Source organism: Equus przewalskii, chromosome 4, assembly GCF_037783145.1.
Source record: "Equus przewalskii isolate Varuska chromosome 4, EquPr2, whole genome shotgun sequence".
Classification (NCBI taxonomy): Eukaryota; Metazoa; Chordata; class Mammalia; order Perissodactyla; family Equidae; genus Equus; species Equus przewalskii.
In genome coordinates, this window is record NC_091834.1 from 5,534,179 (window position 1) to 5,558,898 (window position 24,720).

The 24,720-nt window shown below is 42.7% G+C and overlaps 1 protein-coding gene across 48 annotated transcripts in view; it reads right to left on the reverse strand.

The window, feature by feature from the left end:
• The window catches only part of SRPK2 (SRSF protein kinase 2), a 228,861-nt gene that overhangs the window by 44,400 nt on the left and 159,741 nt on the right, over positions 1–24,720 (reverse strand). For all 48 annotated transcript variants that reach the window (XM_070617120.1, XM_070617109.1, XM_070617096.1 and 45 more), the window contains one exon: positions 105–213. In XM_070617120.1, the coding sequence (XP_070473221.1) occupies positions 105–109 (5 nt within the window). In that variant the 5' untranslated portion in view covers positions 110–213. The remainder of the gene's footprint in view (positions 1–104; positions 214–24,720) is intronic.

The following is a 24,720-nucleotide window of genomic DNA, read 5'->3' on the forward strand; positions in this document are numbered from 1 at the left end:
GAGCAGGCTGGTGTTGAGCACTCCCCACGCCACGACGGAGGCAGGTGTGCCCCTCAGCCACGCCCTGTCATCAAACCGAGCCGACAGAGCCGACAAGCACTTACTGCATATCCCAGCACAGCCAGACCGTGGAGAAGTGGCCCCATCCCAGCTTCCTGATCACATGGTACCGGCCGTTGAAGAGGTCTCCAATCTTCACCGGATGGTAGCCACCTTTTGTTTAAAAAAATAATAAATTAACTAAATTCCAGAAAAACAGTAATGGAATCGCATCTCTTCCTCTGTCAGTTCTTGATCATTAAAAGAAAGCTCTAAATCATAAAATGAGAATAAAACATGTTTAATAACATCTTTTCAAGAATATCTTTCATTAAGAGACAAATGTCCCGTGCCTTTCTATTAGGCTTTTTGTTGGTTTTAATTTCACGCGGAAAGGCAACGAACCATCCAGCACTCCATAACGATAATTCAGGGTTAAGACTAGGTGTACACAGCATGCACACACCAGCTCCTGACACTTCCAGACAAGCTGTGCATCTTCTAAGCGATGAGTTAAACACAATCTTTTTGAGTCACTACAACATAACTCACGAAAATAAAAGATGTGTACTCTGCCTAATTCTGCACACACAGGCAGTTTACAGATGACCAACACGGACGTGCATAACAGATGGCAGTTCTCCCTCCACCGGAGCTGGCTCCTCCCACCACTCTTCCTCCCACCTACGCTCCTCGCTCCTCGGGAGGGACAGGGGGCCCCGTGTTAAAGGAGACTCTGGGGGAGGAAGGGGCTTCCCGGCATGAAAAAGGCCTTCCCTTTGCTCTGTAAGTGCACTAAGTGGGCTCCGAGGTAGCCTGGATAATACAATGCCACTTTTGTGAAACACACGAGAAAAAGTCTAGGAGGATAAAACGCTAGCAACAAACATCTCTGGATATAAAATTACTCTCTTTATCTATATTTTATTCTTTTTATCTACCTTTTTCAATTTTTTTCAAAAACTAACATAGTACTTTTCTACTTTTTATTCTTTTAACATCTACTGCTTTTTTATTGCAAAGATGTTCTCTCTCATGTTTTAAATCTGCAGAATTCTTACAAATCACTCAAGACACACATGGATGGTTCATGCCTAGCGTCAAGGGGCTCAGAGCAGGTGCAGCAAGTGTCTAAAACGCACCCTCCAATACATCTGTGTAACTCTCAGAGGCCTAGAGCAACACTTGGAGAAATATCACGAATGTTTATGAATATTTAAATTGTGCTGAATTAGAGAAGCAGAAATTTTACCAGAAGCTCAAAGATTCTTACTCTCATACCACTACACTTGCTTTTCCCAGATTTTAATATCAAACCCTATGACAACATTTTGGGTAAAAGACATGAACTAAAAGAAATTAAATCAGGAAGAAAATATAGCAAATTATTAAATGGATGGATGGGTGTTAACTAAACTTACTGGGGCAATCATTTCGCAATACACACAGTGTGTCAAGTCACTGTGCTGTACGCAAATTTACATGGTGTTGTATGTCCATTATGTCTCAAAAAAATTAGAAGAAAAAAATGTTAATTTTTTTCAAAAGTGTTAATTTCCAACACAGTTTTAAACCATTAAAATTAATACCGAAAAGGAGGAAAAGGAAAATATCATTTTTCAAGTACAAATTAGGGGCACTGTGCTAGGCACTTTATTTTCAAAATCATGTTCCATAGATGAAGGTAACTAAAAGGCTGCAGGGATCCCACGGGGTGGGGGGCGGGGTGCAGCGGGGGTGGAGGAGGACGGGAGGAGCAGCTGTCTGGGAAAGGGGAAGTTCAACGAAGCAAAGTAGGTTTCTTGACCAACGGGGTTCCCAGAGCCCAGAGTCTTCACACATGGTGGGAACCCGCAAGAGCAAAAGGGCAGGCTGCGACTCCACACGTCTGCTCACGGAAGCACCTCTTCAAGGACCCAGCCACATCTCACAGCACGAAGCAGCTAGGAAACACCGATGCCTATGTCATTTCTCACAGCCACGCCGCAGAGCGGACGGTGTTATCTCTACACCGCTGAAGTGGGCACAAGCCTCAGAGATGTGGGTAGCAGCTTCAGGGCTGGAAACGGGGTCTGACCTGCAAGTCCTCGCTCTGTCCACCGTGAGGACTGCGCTCCATTTCAACACCCGAAGGACTGCTCCCTGGTCTCAGCACACAGGGAACACTCGACAGCTTAATTAAAAGCTATTCACTACTTAATTGCATCTTACTGCCAACATTAAAGTCTCTAAATTTAAAAATAATTTAATTATGCATAAAGAGAAGAAACTCGTATCCCTATTGTGTTTCAAATTTGAATTCTCAAATAGCCAGAGCGTGTACATGACAGAAAAATAGAAGGACTATTTTTGGTGTAATCTCAGCATAAGCGCAGCCGTTCCTTTTCTCAATGGAACTCTGAAAGTTGAACAAGAAATTACTAGTTTAGTCCAGTTATCTCAGGAGCCCACAGGCTAGCTGAGAATTTTGCCCCTAAAAAAAAGGCCAACTAAGCAAAAGAGACGTAAAAGCAATTTTTAAATACAAATATAAAAACAATTGAAAGCTCTAAGCACTTATCCTAACTTTTATTCTGAAAAGTTGACGAACACATTTTTGACTCCATATTCTATACATTCTCATATCTGTCTCATATCCTAACTGCCAGATTTCTACAGAAAATGATGCTTTTCCGACCACTGTTCAACCTCGTCTCACAAAATGGTAACTAATGTTCATGCTGCCCAAAGGGTGGCGCCACGTCCCATCGCAGACCACACCCACTTCCCCGACACTCAGGGAGTCAGAGAAGATGGACACTCCAGTGACTCTGCGGGAAACTCCCCAACGCCCTGAGGTTGACCAACAGGGTGGGCCACCGTGGCCATGAGCAGTGGACGCCTCCATTGGCCTATAACACCGTGTGGCACACAGGAATCCTGAGAACAGCCACAGAGCAGGACCCTCCCCTGCCGCCGCCTTACCAACAGACGGTACAGGAAGACAGACAACAGCGCTGCCTGGGGACCCCGCGCACGGCATTGGGCAGAAAGGGTCGAGCCCTGAGGACTACCACCACTTAGGGGTTTGTTATACATTTGTACTTCACAATTTGTACGGTTTAATATAAAAACCACGCATTTAACATTTAGAAGTTTTCCTTTTCTTCTTAAGAGATAAATCTTCGATTGGATACAAACACAAGAGAACAAGAGTGGACTGTTAAGTGTCATGAAGTTCCCTGCCCTGGTTTCTCCTCTGACTCCACCCCTCCAGCACACCAGGAGAACGAGAACTAAAGCTCTACCTGTACTGTGAATAAGGCTCCAAAGACGGCAGTCCTACAACTGTCTTCTCACTTGTTTAGGGGGAGCTGTGGGCTGAAGATAAAGACAACTCCCTTTGCCTTGCCAAGCAAAAAATAGGTTCAATTTCTAAGAGTTAATCCAAAGTTCAGAACTCTGTCACAGACAATAGTCTGGAAGGATTATCAGCAAAGTCTCTATTTTCTACTAAAGAGAATATTAAGTATTCATTTTTTCTCAGCCCTCTGATGGTGAGGTTTATCTCCACAACCAATGGAGGCTTTCAAAGCTCTAAGGAAGGATTTGAGAATCACCTCCCACACACAGTCTTAAAAAAGGAAGGGGTGGTAAAAAGAAATTCGCTCACAGAAGGATAGCACAGACACATTTTGGGTTACTCAACATTTCAATATTCCCATCCTGAAAAATTAATAGAACCAGTAGACAGAAATCAGTAAGGATATGGAAGATCTGAATACACCATCAACCAACTGGACATAATGGACATTTATAGAACGCTCTACTCAACAGAAAATACTCTTTGCAAGTACACGGAACATTCATCAACACAGACCACATACTGGGCCATAAAACAAGTCTCAACAGAAACTAAAAGATCCAGTCACATAAAGCACATTCTCAGACTACAACGGAATTAAATTAGAAACCAAAAAGAGAAAATACCCCCAAATTGAGAAACCAAGATACTTCAAAATAACCCACGGGATAAAGAAGAAATCAAACGGAAACTATAAAGTATTTTACACTAAATGAAAATGAAAACAAAACATATCAGGGTCTGCGAAATGCTGCTAAAGCAGAACCTAGAGGAAAATTCAGAGCACTAAATGCCTATGAGAAAAGAAGATCTCAAGTCAATGACCTCAGTTTCCACCTTAAGAAACTAGAAAAAGATAAGTAAATGTAACTCAGAGTAAGCACAAGAAAGAAAATAACATAGATATGAGCTGTAATCAGTGAAATGAAAAGCATAAAAACAGACAAAACCAGTCAAACCAGAAGCTGGTTCTTTGAGAAAATAAAAATAATTAATAAACTTTGGCCAGGCTGACCAGGGAAAAAAAAGAAAGAAAACATAAATTACCCAGACAAGGAATGAGTTAGGTGACATCGCTACATATTTTACAAATAGTAATAGGATAATAAGAGAATATTACAATTTTATACCTATAAATATGAAAACAAGATGAAATGGACAAATACCATGAAAGACACAAAATACCCAAGTCCCAATCAAGAAGAAATACATACCTAAATAACTCTATATTTACTTTACAAAATAAATTTGCAATTAAAAACCTTCCCATAAAAAATGAATTGGTGAATCTCCCAAACATTTATGGGAAAAATACTAACAATTCTACACACTCTTCCTGAAAAGTGAAAAGGAGGAAATACTCCCAGTCTCATTCTACGAAGCCAGCACTACTTGATTCCAAAGCCTCATAAAGACATAAGAAAGCTACAGACCAGTTTTCCTCATGCTGTAGATACAAAAACTCTAGACAAAACTTCATCAAGTCTTATTAAACAACAAATAAAAAGAATAATACTTAATGACCAGGTCGGGTCTACTCCAGGGATGAAAATTTGCTTTAATATTCAAAAATCAATGCATTTAATTCACCATAATTAATACAGTAAAGAAGAAAAACCATATGATCAGCTCAAGAAACACAGAAAAAACCTTTCACGCTATCCAACATGCACTGCTGACCAAAATCCTCAACAGAGCAGGAACAGAAGAACATCAATGAAAAACCTACAGATAACATCCCACTTAAAGGTGAAAGACTGAAGGCCTTCCCCCTGTGAACAGGAACAAGACAAGGATGTCTGCTGTCACCACTTCTATTCAACTGGAAAGGAAGGAGTAAAACTATCTTTATTCACAGACAACACGACTGTCTATATGGAAAAGCTGAAGGAACCCGCAAAACTGCTAAGACTACTGAGCGAGTGAAGACAGGTAGCAGAACATTAGCTCAAGACAGAAAAATGAACCCTATTTCTATACCAGGAATCAACAATGAGAAACCGAAATCTTCAAAACATATCAATTACAGTAGCATACAAAATATGAAATACCTAGAGATAAATCTGACAAAAGATGGGAACAATCTACGCAGTGAAAACTACAAAACACTGCTGAAAAAAAAGAAAACCTAAATAAAACGGAGAGGGGCACTGTGTGCACGAGTTCCAGGTCTCAGCGTTGTTAAGATGTCAACTCTCCCCAAACTGACCTACGGATTCAATGCAATCCTAGTCAAAACCACAAGAGGCTTTGCTGCGCAAAGCGACAACTGATTCTAAAGCTCACGTGGAGACATAAAGTGCCGATCTGGGGCAAAGCTGCAAAGGCAGCTCAGCGGAGAAAGGCCAGGCCTCTCAACGCATGGCGCCGAAACAACTGCACATCCCTATGTCAAAACAAAAAAGTTCAAAGAAAGCCTTCTGTACCTCGCATCACCTGCCATTCACTCACAACGGATCAAAGATCCAATCGTGAAACCTAAAACTGGAGAACTTCTAGAAGAAAGAACGGGAGAAAACCTTTGTGACCTCACGTTAAGCAAAGATTTCTCAGGATGCCAAAAGCAAAATCCATGAAAGAATCAAGTGATAACTTGGACTTTTATAACAATTAAAAACGTTTGCTTTTTAAAAGACACTTAAAAGAAGGAAAAGGAAAGCCACAGACTGGAAGGAAATATCCGCACCGCATATAATTGATACGGGCTTATAACCCCAGTTTTATTTTGCATTAATTACTAATGAGGCTGAGGGTCATTTTTTATGTTTATTGTGGCTACTCATGTTTTCTTTTGTGTAAAATACGTCTTCAATGATTTTGACCATTTTTCTTGTGGGCTGTTTATTTCATCATCATTTGTAGGTATTCCTTCTATATTCTAAATGCTAATTCCTTCCCGGTTATACATGCTGCCACCCAGCTAATATTAACCACTTCTGTGACTTGCTATTACGTATGTACTAACCACCACCTCTCTTTATTAAAAAACATCATCTAGGACACATACAACCAATCTGTTTATTTTTATGAAATGAGAACTCAACAGATTATTAAGCTCGGGAAATATCTGGAGGTCACAAAGAAGTGCCAAGAAATTTTAACCCTTACCAAATGGGTCTGTCATGAATATTACGAAAATTCTGAAATATCCCATATATACTGCAAGATAAAGCAAAGAGGAAATATAGAAATGTTATTACGGAACCAGGATTTTCAATATAGAAGAGTTAAAAGTATAGAAGTTAAAAGAAAAAAAACCTAGACAGTTAAATAAAGACTGCAAATATCATTATGAACTCTTTTAAAATAGTTATTTCCAGGGCCGGCCTGGGGGCAGTGCAGTTAAGCGCACACGTTCCGCTTCGGCGGCCCGGGGTTCGCAAGCCATGCTGTGGCAGGTGTCCCACATATAAAGTAGAGGAAGATGGGCACAGATGTTAGGGTCAGTCTTCCTCAGCAAAAAGAGGAAGATTGGCAGCAGATGTTAGCTCAGTGCTAATCTTCCTCAAAAAAGGAGTTATTTCCTTGCATAGCCTTGTGAAAGGGCCTACAAATGACGTTTCTGTAATGAGAAAACTACTTACTGTATATACACGTATATACATTTCTATATACGTATGTGTTCACGTGCATGCACACGAGCACACACAGACACTCCCTAATCAGAGGAACCAGCCTCATCAGGAAAACTGCTGGTTCCAGGTCTGAGCTGGGCAAGTTTCAGGTGAGCCTGTACCAGAAAGCAGGAGCGTACTCAGAGAAATGCGGTCGGTCACGCCACAAGGAGAGAGGGCGAAGGACAATCTGAGCATTGAAAGGAATAACTGAAAAGGATTATAACACACCAAATAAATCAAAACCCACAAGTCCATGCTCATACTAAAAATAGGGGGGTTGGGAGGCGCACAGAAGAATGCTAGCTAATAAAGGAAGCAAATGATAGAATTAGAAAAATCACCATTTCTTATAACTCACAACATAATTGCCAAGGATCACCCATGGATGATAAAACTTTTAGGTCAAATTCTTATGAGGGAACAGATAGTTTGTATGGAGGCAAAGCAACAGCCCCATAGAATAGTTACTAATGGCAAACTAGAAAACAGACCTTCCAATGGAGGCATCTGGCAGGCACCGCTTTAGCTAAGTGACTAACAGTGACAATCTGTGATGTAATATGAAACGCAGCATTATCTATAAAATATTATGGCCAGAAATGTTTAACTTGAATTTAATCAAGCCTCTAGACATAAATTAAAGTTTACAGCAAGTAAAGATAGAGGAAACAGATGACACCACGAAGAATCCTACAAATCAAGAGGGAACGTCTAAACAAAAAGACAACTGGTCCACACATGGAATTGGCAGAAAGAGGGAGCTGGTTCCGAGATCAAAAGGATTAAAGAAATGTAACGATCAATCTAAGGCATAAAACTCTAATTGGACCCTAGATTTAAAAGGAAAAAAAAAAAGGTGTAAAAGAAATTTGAGACAATTAGGTAAATTTAAATAAGAAATAGATTTTGATAACATTGCAGAATTATTAACTTTCTTAGGTGAAACAATGACATTATGGCTATATAATAGGAGAACGCCCTTTTTCTTAGATGTTTGCTGAGGATTTCTGAAGTGAAGTGTCATGATGTTTGTAATTTCCTTTCAAGTAATTCAGCAAGAGAAAAATACATATGTATCACACATGTTAAAAATACAGCAGTAAGATAAAATGTTAGCAATTCTTCAACAATGCTAAAATGTTAGCATCCTCCTCAACAGAGGAAATGCAGGAATTCCCAAAACTATTCCTTCAACACTTCCGTGTTTGAGAATTTCCATAATAAAAAGAATGTCCTTTTTTTTTTTTCTTTTTGCTGAGGAAGATTTGCCCTGAGCTAACATCTGTGCCAATCTTCCTTTATTTTGTATGTGGCTCACTGCCACAGCATCGCCACCATGGAGTAGCGTAGGTCCACACCCGGGAACCAAACCCGGGCCGCCAAAGTGGAGTGCGCAGAACTTAACCACTAGGCCTAGGGACCAGCCCCAAACAATGTCGTTTTTAACCAGTCTCATTCCAAGAGAGTGCAGGTGGGAAGAGCAATCTACAGGATTAGGCAATCACTAAAGGGCAGAGTCGGGGAGACCAGTCCCAACCAGCAGGCAGCACGGAGGAGAGAGGCTCTGCAACATGACCAGAAGGAGCCTGCAGGTGGGACCCCACTTTTTCTAAAACAAACTCTAAGACACAGGTTAAGAGGAAAAAGAAAATGAAAAGCCTGCTCAAGGCCCACCCCAGATCCTTTCCATTTGGGATGTCCTTTACAGCGTGCAATACTGGGATCATCAGCGTTCCTACTGAGGAAGGCAGGAAAGAGGCCTGCAAGGTTACGCGCTAGTCCCGTCCCCTAGGAAGGAGCTCTGGGGTCAGGATAAGAACCGAGATCGGCCAGATTCTAAAAACTGCGCTCTTTCTGCTACGTCATGTTGTACTATTCACCCGTCAGCTAAAACATGGACCCCTTTCCATTACGACTAGGATTCTAATGTGAATTAAGTGGATGGTGGTGTGAAGCAACAGAAAAAAAGTCTGAAATAAAAACTGTCATTTTACAAGACATCTATCCTCTCAACCTGAGATAGCAAAAATACTGCCTGAGACGGAAGTGCTTTGTCTGCCAATGATTCACAAGGATCTGTTGTAATTGGCCTCTGTGAACAAAATTTAACAACCATTCTTTAAAAACCATAATTTAGCTATAAAACAAAAATGAAAATAAATTATTGCTTTAAAATTTTTTACATATACTTCCTAAAATTTGACAGCCACATCTGAGTTGTGGAAAACGTTTGCAGGTGACATCAAATAAAAATGTTGAAATGTAAGAAAACACTATTTTCTTCATTAGTAATTTAAAGTACAATTTAAATCCCTTGCACCCACTAGAAACATTAGCAACAATACCAACTGTAAAAATGCAGCAGAAATAAGGTTATAAAAAATTATGCTAGTACCCACCAAAAAAAAAAGGAATAAGGCAGCCTCTGACACAACTGCCAAGCCCCTGCAGACCAGGGGAATCGGAGCCGTCAATCAGAGAAATCACTGCTATTTAAAAACCCTTGAATGTAAGCTAATCTCTGTTATTACATCAAACGTCCCCTATAACACTAATGAATGAAGGAGAGCTCTAGAGGGAAAACCAGTGCCAAGGAAAACGCTCCAGAAGACGAGGATTCCTACCGACCCGCGACCTACAGAGGCAACTACAGAAACCCCTGAGCCTAAGTGGATACGACGGATGCAGAAACCATTTCTGCAGCAGGGCTACGGAGATTTAAGCAGAGCCCACAGACTGAGAGACCCTGAATATCTGAAATGTTAATATAAACGCCAACAAAAACGTCAAGCCCTTGCCTCCTGCCAATTCCTTACGCAGATCCGTGTTTAAATTAGGGACGCTGGTTTGAATCGCAGCATTGGCGTTTACCAGCTATGTGACACTGAGCAAATTCCTTCATTTCTCTGGGTACTTGCTGCTACCTCACTCACTCAGAACCGTACTTGGGCACATATTAGGTGCCACATAAGTGTTTACTGCTGTTCTGTCATAACCCAAACTCACTGTGACTAATGACACAGATTACTGAGTCAGCAGGCCGGGGTTCAGAACATTGTCTGCAGCTACTTAAGAGGGTAGAACTAACTGGCCCAAAGTGTAATCTAATAATTCACGAGCATGGCCCAATTAGCAAAGGGTTCTGATCCTCCAGATACGACGATGAGTTACAGCTGTCAAGTGTCCAAAAAAAAAAGAAATTAACTTTTTTATTAGTAGTTTATCTGGACATTGAAATATTCTTATAAAGGAATCAAGACTGTCGACGTTCAAGTTTAATGTCACTTCCCAAGCCACAGTCTCCTATTTGGGCTCGCTCTCTCTCTGCTAAGCTGGCTGTCTTGTTGTGAGCAGGCCTGTGGAGAGGCCCACGTGGCAAAGAGCTGAAGCCTCTAGAGAACGGCAGCGAGGAACCGAGGGGCGCCAGTAGGCACCTGAGTGAGCAGGGAAGCAGACCCCTCGGGGGAGCAGAGGCTTCAGACGACGGCAGCCCCAGCTGACAGCTGGACTGTGACCTCACGAGAGACCCTCCCTCTGGAGAAGAGGGCAGGCTGGTTTGCGGCCTGGTGTAATAAATGTCTCCCTCAGGAACAAAGGCTGGCAGGTTTGGCTGCAGGCCTTCAGAGAAGACTGGGGTGTGCAGGCATCCACTGGGCCTGCCTCCACATGGCTCTTGTGGGAGTGGGGGGCAATGGGAACCAGTATGAAGAGGAAGCCCCTGCTGCTTGTGGTGCCGTGAGTAACAAATTCTTTAGTCTCTGACCCAGGTGTCTCATGTCTTCTGCAAGCACCCATCAAACTGTGGATGGCTGACCGTTAGCTTTCAAAATAGCTAAAATCTCAGGAATGTCTTGGTTTGTGATAAGTTTATCTCTGGCTTCAAGAAAAAAACCTCTTATTTAGAGTGACTGGTTTGTTTTCATCTTATGAAAATTCAGTCTCAGAACCACTGCATTTCCTTCCTTGCTTTGGTGACCAAGAAACCCAAAGGCAAATTTCCAACACTCTCAAACTGTACATATCTCTATTAATAAATCTTTATGTATTAACCTTAATCTGACTTTATTTCATTATTTCCATTCTATAATTTCCTCACCTATTTGTCTTTTGTATTCTATGTATTTATTTGTAAAATGCCTCAAGCATTAAGGTGAAGGATACAAATTACAGCTGCTTATCCTTCAGGATAAGCTCAAGCAAGGCTTCCTCCTAGGAGGCATCTCCTGATCTTCCCGGCTGAGGAAGAGCCTGTCCTGTGCTTCTCTTACACACCTCACTATGTTCTGTTACACTTCTCTTACAAGACACAATAGAATGTATTTTAATTATTCATTTTTTCATCTGTCTTTCCCAGGAGATTATAAATACTATGAGACAGGGACAGTATCCCCAGCACATGGTACCTGGATCACAACAGGCACTCAGTAAAGACAGGAGAGAGACAGCAAGAGAACACGGGACGAGAGAGACACAGGCGGATGGGAGGGAGGTTTCTTCTGTTCCCGGGTACGATGTGAGGGAGAAGTGGGAAAGGCTTTACCAGTTTAAGATGTGGGCTAAAATTAAGCTCTGAGTTAGTATTATACTCTAACAGAAAAACAGAGGAAGGCCCAGAAGGAAGAAAAGAGAGCATGAAGAAAATTACAACAGCAAGAAGGCACGTTTATGGTAAAATAAATAGTTCTGTTTGACGCTAGGAAAGAAAACAAGCAAAGTACATTGGGATCAGACGGTGAAGGGCCTTGAGAGTGCAAGTTTAGACTTTCTTGGTTAACTGTGAAAAAAATTTAACAACACAGTATATCCTTAGAAGATTTCCCTATTTCTCTTACGCTCAGATGGGAAAAAAGTGAACTAATAATCTAAATGTAACCCAAGTAATATCATATAGAAACACTGCTAAGAGAAATGTATAGTGAGAAAATCCTATTTTTGTTACACTGCAAAATGAAAATGTTTAGTACTAAAGGCAGACCGGTAGGAAGGCTATCGAGCTGAGATCATATTTATAAGATCCTAAAGGCAGGAATCACGGAATCCACATACATTTAAGAGGTTAAACTACACTAATAGCTCCATAGGTTCACAAAGTTGCAATCCGATTCTGGACAAAAATCAAATACAAATAACGATTTCTTTTGCTTTTATGATCAATAATCTAAATTTCTTGTTATTTTAGTGCTATAATTTTGTAGCTACAGCAAAACTCTTCTAAAATATACTGATGGTGACACTTCCACTTTTATGGCAGAGCCCACAGTGGACATGCAAGTCACACCCTGGGGCAAGCGCGACTTCGAAACTCTCATCTCCACGTTCTACAGTCTAGAACACTCCTGGGTCGTTTCTCAGTCCAGTGAGAATACGTCAGAACACAGCATTTTAAAAGCACCTTGGGGGGTCGGTAGGAGTCCTTAAAATGCATAAAAGTTAACATCAGATCATAAACGGCTAATGGCTGTTTCCAAGAGACCCAGTTTAGAGATTTACTGTAATTTGGGTCACAAGCTTTCTTTCCCACACATACACATACAACTCAGTGTTCAATTTCACTGAAAGTATTTTGACCATACAAATGCCCTACAAAGCTCAGTATTCACAACTAAAGAGTTAACGAACACATTTTGGATCTATTACCAACACTCTCTATTGTTTCTTAAATACATAGTGCCAGACACAGCCATTTGTCTCTTCTGAGTGTCTTTTTTTTTTTTTTTTAAAGATTGGCACCTGAGCTAACAACTGTTGCCAATCTTCTTTTTCTGCTTTTTCTCCCCAAATCCCCCTGGTACATAGTTGTATATATTTTAGTTGTGGGTCCTTCTAGTTGTGGCATGTGGGACGCCACCTCAGCATGGCCTGATGAGAGGTGCCATGTCTGTGCCCAGGATCCAAACCAGCAAAACCCTGGGCCACTGAAGTGGAGCATGCGAACTTAACCACTCGGCCACGGGGCCGGCCCCTCTTCTGTGTATCTTTGATAGATGCATCTAAGGGCTGGCCTCAATTCTGTTTATCTTTTTAAAGAATCAGCTTTAGCAGCCGGTCCCGTGGGTTCTAAGAGGGGGTTCTCTGCATGGTAAACACGGGCTTTGGTGCAGCAACTTGGCCATCGTTAACGTGTACTCAGAGACTTGGGGCTCAGTCCTCAGTTCTTAATTATGTTCTGGATAACTAAAGGTACAATATACTGAATTACAAACTGGGGAAACAACTGATCTTGGAATGAGAAAGTCTTGGTTGGGTAAAAGCAGAGTTGAGAAATCAGAAGACTCGAGAAATATTGAGATTTCTTTGACAACTAAAAAAACACTCTTTTAGTAACTAAAAAACTTTTAAAACAAACTCTGAAAGCAGTTTCCTGGCTATTTAAGACCAAAGGCCATAATTATACACAGTGAGACATCAAAATATAACTGAAAGATTAAGATCCATTGTTATTTTTGGCTCCGACCGATCATGAGGCTGTTTGGCTGCATCCCGGCAGAGCGAGGTCTGACTCAACCACACCACCACGGGCGGGCTCCCAGGTGTACATCACACCTTGTGTAAAAAATGAGGAACAAAACACGGTGAGTGATCCAAATTCTCAATGACTCTAAAGAAACTCAACAAAATGGGAAAAGAACATAGGCGTTAGAGACAAGAGACTACAAACGCAGTAAGCGAAACATCTTTAATATACACCTAGGGAAACAGAACTGACTTTTGAGCCTCATTCTAAGGCCCCACCCAGGTGTACAATTCAAGAGTAATGAATGCTTTCCAGTTTAATCACCATCAGAAAGTCTAACTCATGCACTGACTCGTGCACCCTCCTCTGTTTGGTACCCAACACAGCAATTTACACACAGTCAGTGGACTTTAGGACTGAGGCTGATAATCCAAGCCAGACGAAAAGAGCACCAGATGAATTTATATCTTAGGAAAAGCGGCTAAATGATTATACCAAAAAATAAATATAACTAAACATACTTGGGAGTCTGCAACGTCCTTTTATTAATTGCTTGCCACATTATTCTGACAGACTGTGTTCTCTAAAGAAGGCTGCAACAGCAGCTCCCACAACACCTGCTCTTCTAGAATCCTCCAGTTCTACCATCAAGAATGGACTCTACCTCTCCTTGGGGATCTGACGGGCTTCTGATGTGTTTCTAACCAACGGAATGTAGCGGAAGTGACTGTGTCGTCTCTGAGGAGAGGCGGTAAAAGGCAACGCAGCTTCCATTTTGTAAAGCGGACATTCGATTCTGGAACTCTGAGTCAACTCTGAGTCATCAGGCAAGAAGTCTGAGTACTCTGAGGCCGCCATGCTGTGAGGAAGCCAAGCCACATGGAAGCACTCCAGCTGGCAGGCCTCGTCTGCCAACCCTTCCAGCCCAGGAGCAGACACGCGAGCAAGTGAGCTTTCAGAGAACTCTAGTCCACAGCCGTGAAGTCACTATACGCCTGAGAGGTGTCTCAACTGAGGCCCCAGATATCATGAAGCAAAGGCAAACCACCCCAACTTTGCCCTCTCTAAATTCCTGATCCACAAAATCATAAGCAAAATAAAAGGCTGCCTTAAGGCTGCTAAGTTTGGAGATAATTCATTATGCAACAGTAACAACCAGAACAGTCCTTACTCTGCTCGCCACAACAGCCATGCAAAACCTTCACTGTCCCGCAAGAAAGACGTGCCCTCAGTCTTTCCAAGACTAGCCTACTATCTCCAGAAATCGCTCATTCACTCCTTTCCCGCTGTCCTTCAACCTCTCCTCAGATTCTTCTCTTCTGCCTGGAAATATGCTCAGGCCACCCTGTCATAAAATTGACTTTCCTTGTCCATATCTGACCCCACTCCCCACAAGCTGCAAGCTTCTCTCATGTCACTAAAGAACCTCTCACGCTCTCTCCAGGACACTCTGACATCTGCATGTCCCATGCTGGCCCTGGTTGATGGGTCACTGGGGACCCTCCCCACGCACTGGCCCTTCCTTAGCTTTCATCCTTCTCAAACTCTGGCTTAACTGAATACTGCTTTTATCAAACCTTCCTTCCTGAAAACTCTCCTTTTATGCCTCAGACCAAATAATCTTGGAGAGAACAGCAGCATCTCCGTGTGTTACTAACATAGGAAAATTATGAGTTCCTAGGGAAGAGTTTTGGTCTGGGAGTCTGACAAGATATTCAGGTTTTAAAGGCTCACAGTGAATACAGGTGGTCTGGAAAACAGAGCTGAGTAGGCTACTATCAGGATCAGTAAAAGGTAAAGGTAAGTAAAATGATTTTAATTAGCATATAAAGGACAAAGGGGAATAAAGTATAACCAAGATATGATGAAGAAATTAGCACAGAAACAAAACTTTTTTAAAAAAATCAAATACAACATCATATGACACAAAAAGAATAAAAGTAAGTTTTAAAAACCCAGTGGTCAGGCCCAGCCCTGTGGCGAAGTGGCTAAAATTCCACACACTCCACTTCGGTAGCCTGGGTTCACAGGTTCAGATCCTGGGGATGGACCTACACCACTCATTGGGGGCCACACTGTGGTGGTGACCTACATACAAAATAGAGGAAGACCGGCACAGATGTTAGTTCAGGGCTAATCTTCCTCAAGCAAAAAAAGAGGAAGATTGGCAACAGATGTTAGCCCTGGGCCAATCTTCCTCAGCAAAAATTTAAAAAACAACCCAGTGGTTAAAAAAAAATGAAGAACACAATTCATTTTAAAAAACCAAACAGGGGCTGGCCCCATGGCCGAGTGGTTAAGTTCGCGTGCTCCGCTGCAGGTGGCCCAGTGTTTCGTTGGTTCGAATCCTGGGCGCGGACATGGACATGGCACAGACACTGCTCATCAAACCATGCTGAGGCAGCGTCCCACATACCACAACTAAAAGGACCCACAACAAAGAATATACAACTATGTACTGGGGGGCTTTGGGGAGAAAAAGGAAAAAAATAAAATCTTAAAAAAAAAAACCAAAAAACAAACAAACAGCTAGTTGTACTAATAACCAAATGAGTAAAATTAAAACAAAGAGATTACTGGTGATACCACGTGAAGACATGGTAAGCAGGACTACATGGCGCCACACTCATGTATGTCTGGTAAGTGTCTAAATCAGTATAATCTTTCTTGAGGGCAATTGGCAACGTGTTTTAAAATGCACATGTGCAGTGCTTCAAACTAACTAATCCAACCTTCACATTACGCTCAGGACAAACTGTACGATGAACATACAAGGAGCTCCCAGTAACATTGCTCCTAAGAGTGAAAACTGAGAACCCAAACCTGTCTAATCAATACAAAGCTAATTAAAGTAAACACATGGAATAGAATATTACACAGAAAACAAAGATGCAGAACTGTATTTAGGTTCATGGAAATATATCCATAAATATTACTGAAAGAAAAGAGCATAATATGGAAGAGCTCACACAGGTCGATCACATTTAGGGCATTGCGCACATACGGATGTGCATATAGCTGGGTGGCTATCTATGACACTTTTAACCCCTTTAATTCACCTCGGGAAAGAGGACTGTGGAATAGTGTGTCAGAAGTAAAAAGTGAGAATTTCAATTTTTTGTTCTCTCTTCTGTTTGTTTTTAACATTACCTTATATCATTTTTATCATAACTTTTTAAACTAGCAAATAAGAAGTAAACATATATTCTGCAATATAAGTTTAAATAAAGAGCTACAGGAATACATCTGTAAGGTCACTTACAAGCGAGGGTGTGAACCTCAATTCACACAGCACCTCCTAACATCAAAATCCAGCAAGAAACTGGGGGCACCGCCACAGTCGCTGAGTTGAAAGGCTCCTCACAGCTTAGGAGAGGGCAGAAGCGCAGCTTTCCCAGGTACTGAGAGTGGAGGAAAGTCTCAGGGGTCCCCATAAACAGAAGGACACCTGTTACCGTGGACCACAACCTCAGCAATAAGGGCATGTGTGTGTGCACGAGCGCACACACGCACACATCACTCCAAGGAAGATATGTAAATACCAATAAGCATGTGAAAAGTACTCAACAGTCATTTGGGAAATTAAAGCCACAATGAGAGACCACTTCAAACCCACTGGGATGATCAAAATAAAAAAGAGAGTAAGTGTTGGCAAGGATGTGGAAAAATCGTAATCCTCATATATTGCTGGTGGGAATATAAAGTGATGTAGCTGCTTTGGAAAAACATTCTGGCAATTCCCCATGTTAAACATGGAGTTACAATACAACCTAATAATTCCATTCCTAGGTATATACCCGAGAAAAATGAAAACATATGCCCACTCAAAAACCCACATACAGGGGCTGGCCCGGTAGCGCAGTAGTTAAGTTTGTGCACTCTGCTTCAGTGGCCTGGTGTTCACAGGTTGGTATCCCGGGTACGGACCTGGCACTGCTCATCAAGCCATGCTGTGGCAGTGTCCCACATAAAAAATAGAAGAAGATGGCACAGATGTTAGCTCAGCGACAATCTTCCTCAAGCAAAAAGAGGAAGATCGGCAACAGATGTTAGCTCAGGGCCAATCTTCCTCACAAAACAAACAACCCCCCCGCCCCGAAACTCAAATACAAATGTTGATAGCCGCATATAATAGCCAAAAAGTGGAAACAACCCAAATGCACATCAACTGATGACTGGCTAAACAAAATGTGATAGATCTCGGACAGAGAATACCACTCAGCATAAAAGGTAAAAGTACTGAGGAATGCTACAACATGGACAAAACCGAAAAATATGCCAAGTAAAAGAAGCCAGCCACAAAAGGCTACATATGGTACGGTTCTATTTATATGAAACGTCCAGAATAAGCAAATGCATAGAGACAGAAAGGAGATTTGCAGTTGCCAGGGACAGGGAGGAGCAGGGATAGGGACCGACTGCTAATGAACATGTGCTTCTTTCTCGGGGTGATGAAAATGCTCTGGAATTAGACAGCGGGAATAGTTGCACAATTCTGTGAAGATACTGAAAACCACTGAATTGTACCCTTTAAATGGGTGAATTTTATGTTATCAATTAAAAAACTGTATGAGGAAAAAAATAGCAAGTTTCCAATTACTCCTTCATAGTCAACATAAAATAGAAACCAAAAAACCTCCAATAAAATCGGAAACTTATTTCATTCCAATCTTTTCAATTTCAGGATGAAACAGGATCCAATATAGAGAGATACAAAATTCATCATGATTCTACCCAGTCCAGAATATCAGGGATATGAAGGAGAGAAATCTAGATAGGGACCTCTAAGAACACAGTCTTTTTTTTTGGGGTTTTTTTTTTTTTTTTTTTTTTATTAATGTTATGATAGATTACAACCTTGTGAGATTTCAGTTGTACATTCTTGTTAGTCATGTTGTGGGTACACCACTTCCCCCTCCGTACCCTCCCCCCACCCCCCCTTTTCCCTGGTAACCACCGATCAGATCTCCTTCTCAATCTACTAATTTCCACCTATAGAACACAGTCTTTTTTAACACTAGCCTCAAGCGGGAAGCAAAAGAGAAAATACAGACAACACTGTACTGTAAACTCCAAAGTTGCTTACCTGTTCCCAGCACAAAGAAGAGATGACAACTACGTGACATGATGGAGATGTCAGCTGAGGCTCAGGGGTAACCATACCACGACGCGTAAATGTATCAAATCAGCACCCTAACTTACACAACGTACACCTTAAATTTACACAACGTCACATGTCAATCATAGCTCAGTAAAGAGAAACTTTAAAAAAAGAGAAAATAAAGTACTCCAAAACTTGTCCCATTACCAAGTTCTGTTTGTGAATGCTTTTCGAATCCTACCTTAGATCCCAAATCAGAATCAAACTCACCTGGGCCTGCCAAGGGAGCTGGTGGACGGTCCCAAGGAGCCAGCGTGCAAGAAATAGTTTGCAAGAATGTTTCAGTTTGGGGCAGAGAGAAGGAAGGGAAGGAATTTCACGCTGCAGTGAGCCTATAAAGGGGGATGAGGAGAGGATGGGACAGAGGAGTGAAAGCAAGCCATCACGTGGACTGTGGACTCTAAAACCAGACTCCAGGGACCAACGGTGCAGGCCGTGGAGAGAAGGGCTGTGGGATGGGTGGAGGACCGTTTCCGTGAAGGGCGCACTGCTCAGTGCAATGGTGCAGGCAGTGCTGCGCAGACGCCAGGGGACAAAGTGGAGACCCAGGAGGCATTTGGGCTGCTGTCTCTCACTACTCCTATGCCACAATCCTGCTCTGGCACTGACAACAGGACAGCCCCAGCGGCCTGGACAAGAGCATTCTCTCTGTGGGCACTGGCAGCACCCACAGGAGTGAGGGGCTGGACGGAAGATCATGACAGACATCACATGGCGATTCTGGCCCAGATCCTGCGGCGCCCTCCTCTGAGGACGTCCAGATCCAAAAGGGCAGACTATGCAGGAGGCCGACAGGTGAGGACAGCACCAGTGACATTTAGGATGATTGTAAGACAGACCCCACCCACATCCAACAAATGGAAAATTTAGGCTACACAATGGAATATGTTAAGGAATCTTTCATTCGGAATCACAGAGCTGCCGTCTTCTCAGTTCCTCAGTCTGCTCCCCGGCAAGTTGAACACGCATCTTCGGTGCTCTCCTACCTCCCAGACTGCCGCATCCGCTTCTCTCAACTTGTTCTCTCGCCTCTTGTATTCCATTCAATTTCTCAAACACTTGTTCCTGAACAGCCTCTCTGCATCTTTTTTATTCACTTAACAGCCCTTATGTGATGTTTTCCTATCAAATACTTGTGTAAGGTTTGGGAACAGTCCACAAGACCCCCACCCCTGACCCCCCAGCCCTGATGGAACTGCAGAGTTGAGGGGGCCCAAAGATCACCCTCGCTGCTGACACCAACTGCAAGTTTGGAGGTTCCGAACACCATGCCCAGTTTCAAGAATTAACAATTTTGGAGGAGAACTCACAGAACTCACTGAAGGCTGCTGCACTCACGGTTACAGTTCATTACAACGTCAGGGCTACAGGTTAAAATCAGTCAAGGGGAGAGACGCATGGGGCAGAATCCAGGAAGGTCTCCAATACAGAGCATCCAGCTGTCCTCTCCCAGAGGAGTTAGGGACAGTGTCACTCTCTCTGGGTAATGACACGTGACAATGCACAGAGACTACTGCCAACCAGAGAAGCTCCCCCGAGCCTTAGAGTCTAGAGTTTTTATTAGGGCTCCATTATGTAAACATGGTTGACAGGCAACATGGCTGACCTCCGTCTCCACATCCTCCAAAAGTCCCTACCACAAATCACACTCTTAAACTATCTCGTGTGGCCCAAGGTCCCCAGGTAAACAAAGACACTTATCCGGCAGGACATTCCAAGGGCTTAGAAATGACCACCCCGGAGCTCAGGGCAAAGGCCAGAACTCTCTTTGGAAACGTTAAATTCTGTACTACACCATTTGCTTGCCCTCTCTTCTGAGCCCCAGATTCATATTTCTGGCTGCCTTTTTAATATCTTCACCCGTTTCTTTAAACTCAAATGAGTGAAGTCAAGCATCAAAATTTCCCCAGACCAACTGTGATTTCACTGTTCCTGTCGATAGTGTCAAAGCCACTTCTTTCCAACGAGGAATCGATGCAATTTATAAAACCACAATACAAGATGTAAAATTAGAAGGAAATTGGGGCAAAGAAAAAATAGCCCAGAAAAAATAAAACAGAATAATGTCATGGTGAAGTCAGGACACAGAATGCCACACATAAATTCTGTTCACTTGTTAGAGGCAGGCTGCACATGTGGCTTTGAGCTTTAACAGTCAAACAGTATCTAAAACAAAGAAGAAATGACAAGCAGTTTCAAAGTCCAGAGTCCCCTATAAAAAAAGCACTACTCTTCTTCCAGTTACCCCAGGGTTCAGGACTTGGAATTTTTTATCATTGCCCAGTCATCTGTCCAATGATAAAGATGCTACCTCCGAGATGCCTCCAATGGTTCAAGATTCACAAACTAATCTTTCTCAGATACAGCACTTCCTTGTTCAAAATCTACAATGGCTCCTCACTGCTGAGTTTTTCCCTTAAACATTTCTTTTTTTCTATTTACAAAAAAATATATGTCCTATATAGAAAACAAAGAAAAACAAGACTGAGAGGTAAGGGAAAAAAACCCCCCACAAAAACAGAAATTCTACAATCCAGATATAACTGCAACATTTTTTAAATGGAGGCAAAATTTATGTACAATGAAGCCAAACATCTATGTACACAATTCCCTGAAATTTGAGAAACGTACACGCCTGAATCAATACAAAACACTTCTCCAAAACCTCACAAAGTTTCCTGATGTTCTCACTCAGCTTTATGTACTGCAAATATTTTCTCCTAGTCTGAAGCTAGTCTTTTCATTTTTAAAACCGTCTTTTAATCAGCACAGGTTTTTAATTTTGACAAAATCCAATTTATTAATTTTATTTTATAGTTAACACTTCTTGTATACTCTAAAAAGTCTTTCCCTACTCCAAGGTTGTGAAAACATTCTCCTACTTTTTTCTTTTTGTAAGTTTTATACTTTTCGTTTACATTTAAATCTATGATCCATCAAGAGATATCTTAAAAAAAATCCACACATTTACTGTAAGATCAGAAACAAGACAAGGATGTGCACTCTTACCATTTCTATTCAATCTCGTGCACGGAGCAATGAAGCAAGAAAAATGAAATGCATAAAGAATGTTAAGGAAAAAGAAAATTATCTGCAGTTAAATGATAAATAATTGTGTATGCAGAAAATCCAAAGAAATCTACACACACACACAAATTATGCTGTTTTCCTTCAAGTTCACTTTTTTTGACATATACTACTAAGTGATGTTTTAACTTACTTCATGTACAAATTTCTCATTCTCACATTTGTCATCTACAATGATGCTCCCAAGCTATCCTTCAACCCACTCTTCCACCGACGGCTTGCAGCTCGCCCATTTGTCAGGAACACAACGGCACCTAGAGGGCTTTTCAGAGACCCCTTCCAGCCTCCAGGCCTGAGCAGAAAAGCGCCACCCTCAGCAACAAAGTCCAGCCCCTTGTAGCTGTCCAGGCCTCCTGTACATTCTCATACAATCTCACTGCTTTTTTTTTTTTTAAAGATTTTTTAAATTTTTTTCCTTTTTCTCCCCAAAGCCCCCCGGTACATAGCTGCATATTCTTTGCTGTGGGTCCCTCCAGTTGTGGCATGTGGGGCGCCACCTCAGCACGGCCCAATGAGCAGTGCCATGTCCACGCCCAGGATTCGAACCAACGAAACAGTGGGCCGCCTGCAGCGAAGCGCACGAACCTAACCACTCGGCCACGGGGCCAGCCCCACAATCTCACTCCTTTTAAGCCCTCACAAATCTTCCTTTTTCCCCTCTTACAGTTAACCACACAATAAAGGTGAAAAACGTCTTTGAGTAGTTTCTTAATCTAGTCTCTTCATTCAGCCAACATTCAGCAGGCCACAGACTGCCCTGCCTGGGTGCTGGGATGGAGCGAGGAAGGAAGACAGGCCAAGGCTCCAGCACTGGGACCGACGTGGCCACGTCAGGAGGCCGGGAATGCCGAGAGAGGGGGCTGTTTCTCGCTGACTTTCATATTCCCTGTGTACAACAACACTACACAGAGCAAAGCCTCAAAGAATTCAATTGTCACGCTAACTAGAGCTGAGTGATCAATACCCTCGTCAGCAGCAATTCTCAGCTCCAACAGGTCCATCAGGTGCTAGAACCTCCTCAGCCTCCATGGAAGAAATGTGATAAATTCAAGAGCACCTATTACCGTGTCCACACAGATAAGCAGTCTCTTGTTCAGGCTTCAAGTAAGCCAATTAAAACAACTAATTTTCAAAACACACGCAACCGTGGTGAATTAAGTACGTGTCCAGCATTAGTGGATCTAAGGAAAAGAATTGTGAACGAATAAAGGTCATCTCTTTCATATCAAAAAGAACAAAAACTAAAACTTACATTTCTATAAAACATTTGAGCTGCATGACACCGTTTCTAAGGCAACCTTGTGTAAGACGTATTGCTTTCTTTCTTTTAAAAACACTGAAGCTATGAAATACTCATAAGTCAGACTGTGGAGAGAGACAAGGCCAGGGAGACCTTATCACCACGACCATTAAATTCTGAAACTTATTAAAATTCAGCCAGTCCAAACTTCTCATAGATGGAAAGGCAATCTGTGTATAAGAAGGTCATCTGACATTTTTCTAGCGTGTGAATATTTATACTGCTTACCCTATGTTTTGAAGAAGATATCCCCAAGTTTCTAAAGAAACAAACTGTATGCCCCTCAAACATGCTTAATACATAGGAACTCTGGAGAATAATGAACAATTTTAAGAAGATTTAAGGCAGAAACAAAGGACCTGTATTCTGATTTGTGTGTCCTTCATGGAATGTCAACCTCCTCACCCCGACAAGCCCTCTCAGACACACAGGTGACATCGGCGCTGTCTATCCCTTAGCTGTAGCTTAACGCTGGGGGCAACTCCTTCATCCAACCAAAAACACCCATCGCACTGCAGCGCGGGCAGTGCAAACGCAGCGGGGTTATTAACAGAATGCACAGCCCTGGACCACAGGGACTCTCAGGCTGGGAGGAGGAGGGCACGAACGAGCACAAGCACAAATGTGTAATTACACACCATGACGAGTGCGAGGGTGCGGGGGCTGCGCTGGACACTATTGTAAGGCAACAGAGGGAGGGGCCTAAGTAAGACACGATTAGGGGTTCAAAGAAGGCCTTTTTGAGGAAACAACACACTCTTTCATACCAAGTTAAGACCACAACTGTGTTGAAATCGATGTTTCCAGAAATAACACAAGTGATGAAACTGTACAAGGCGCCAACTTATCTAAGAACGATTTCAGAGAGCCACAAAACTGGGTCTATGGGGAGTCAGTCAGTGCAGGCGGCACGACGTGACAAAGCAATGTTCCTCCTGCCACCGTTTACTGGTCCTTGCAGTTAACACACACTGAGGGTTCTGGAAAAATCCTGGAACCTACAGCTCTTCAAAGCAGTAATTCCCTCACACAGCGAACAGTGGCACAGCGTGAAGTGAAGAGAAGGGTCGCCTCCCTGGTCACAGCTTTGAAGTTTAGGGGGATGACGCACGCCTTGGACGAGCAACTTCAGCTTCCACGTGCAGAAACATCACCTGGTGAACTTGTTAGATATTCTGAGTCCCGGTCTGCTTCCAGGGCTTCCAGCTCAGGATGGATGGTGCAGCCCAGGAATGTTTGCCAGGCACCCCTGGCGACTCTGACACAGGTGGTACAAAGGTCACACCCCACAAACCCACAGCACACTGAAGTCTCCCCCAGGAGGCCTCGGGCTCGAGCTCCCGCGCGAGCACACATTGCACAAGAGCCTCCCGGCAGTGTTTGTCTACGGCTGCCCCGTGCCTGACCCTGTTATCCCCTGGGCTTGGATGCAGGAGTCTCTATAAACTGCACGGCCAGTTGCCACAGTTCCTGCCCCAGACAAGCGACCAGACGTGACATCGAGATAAGACAGGAAGAGAAGGATGCAACACTGACTGCTCTCTCCAGAGGCCAGGGAAAACAAGCCCCCCGGTGAGGCGGTCGGACCACTAGGAGGACCAGCAAGCACAGGTGCAGCATAGAGCACAGAGGGAAACACCTGGGAGAAGGCTGGAACACAGACAGAAGGAAACAAAATTCCTATTTCTTAAGAATCTTCTATGTTTCGGGGACCACACC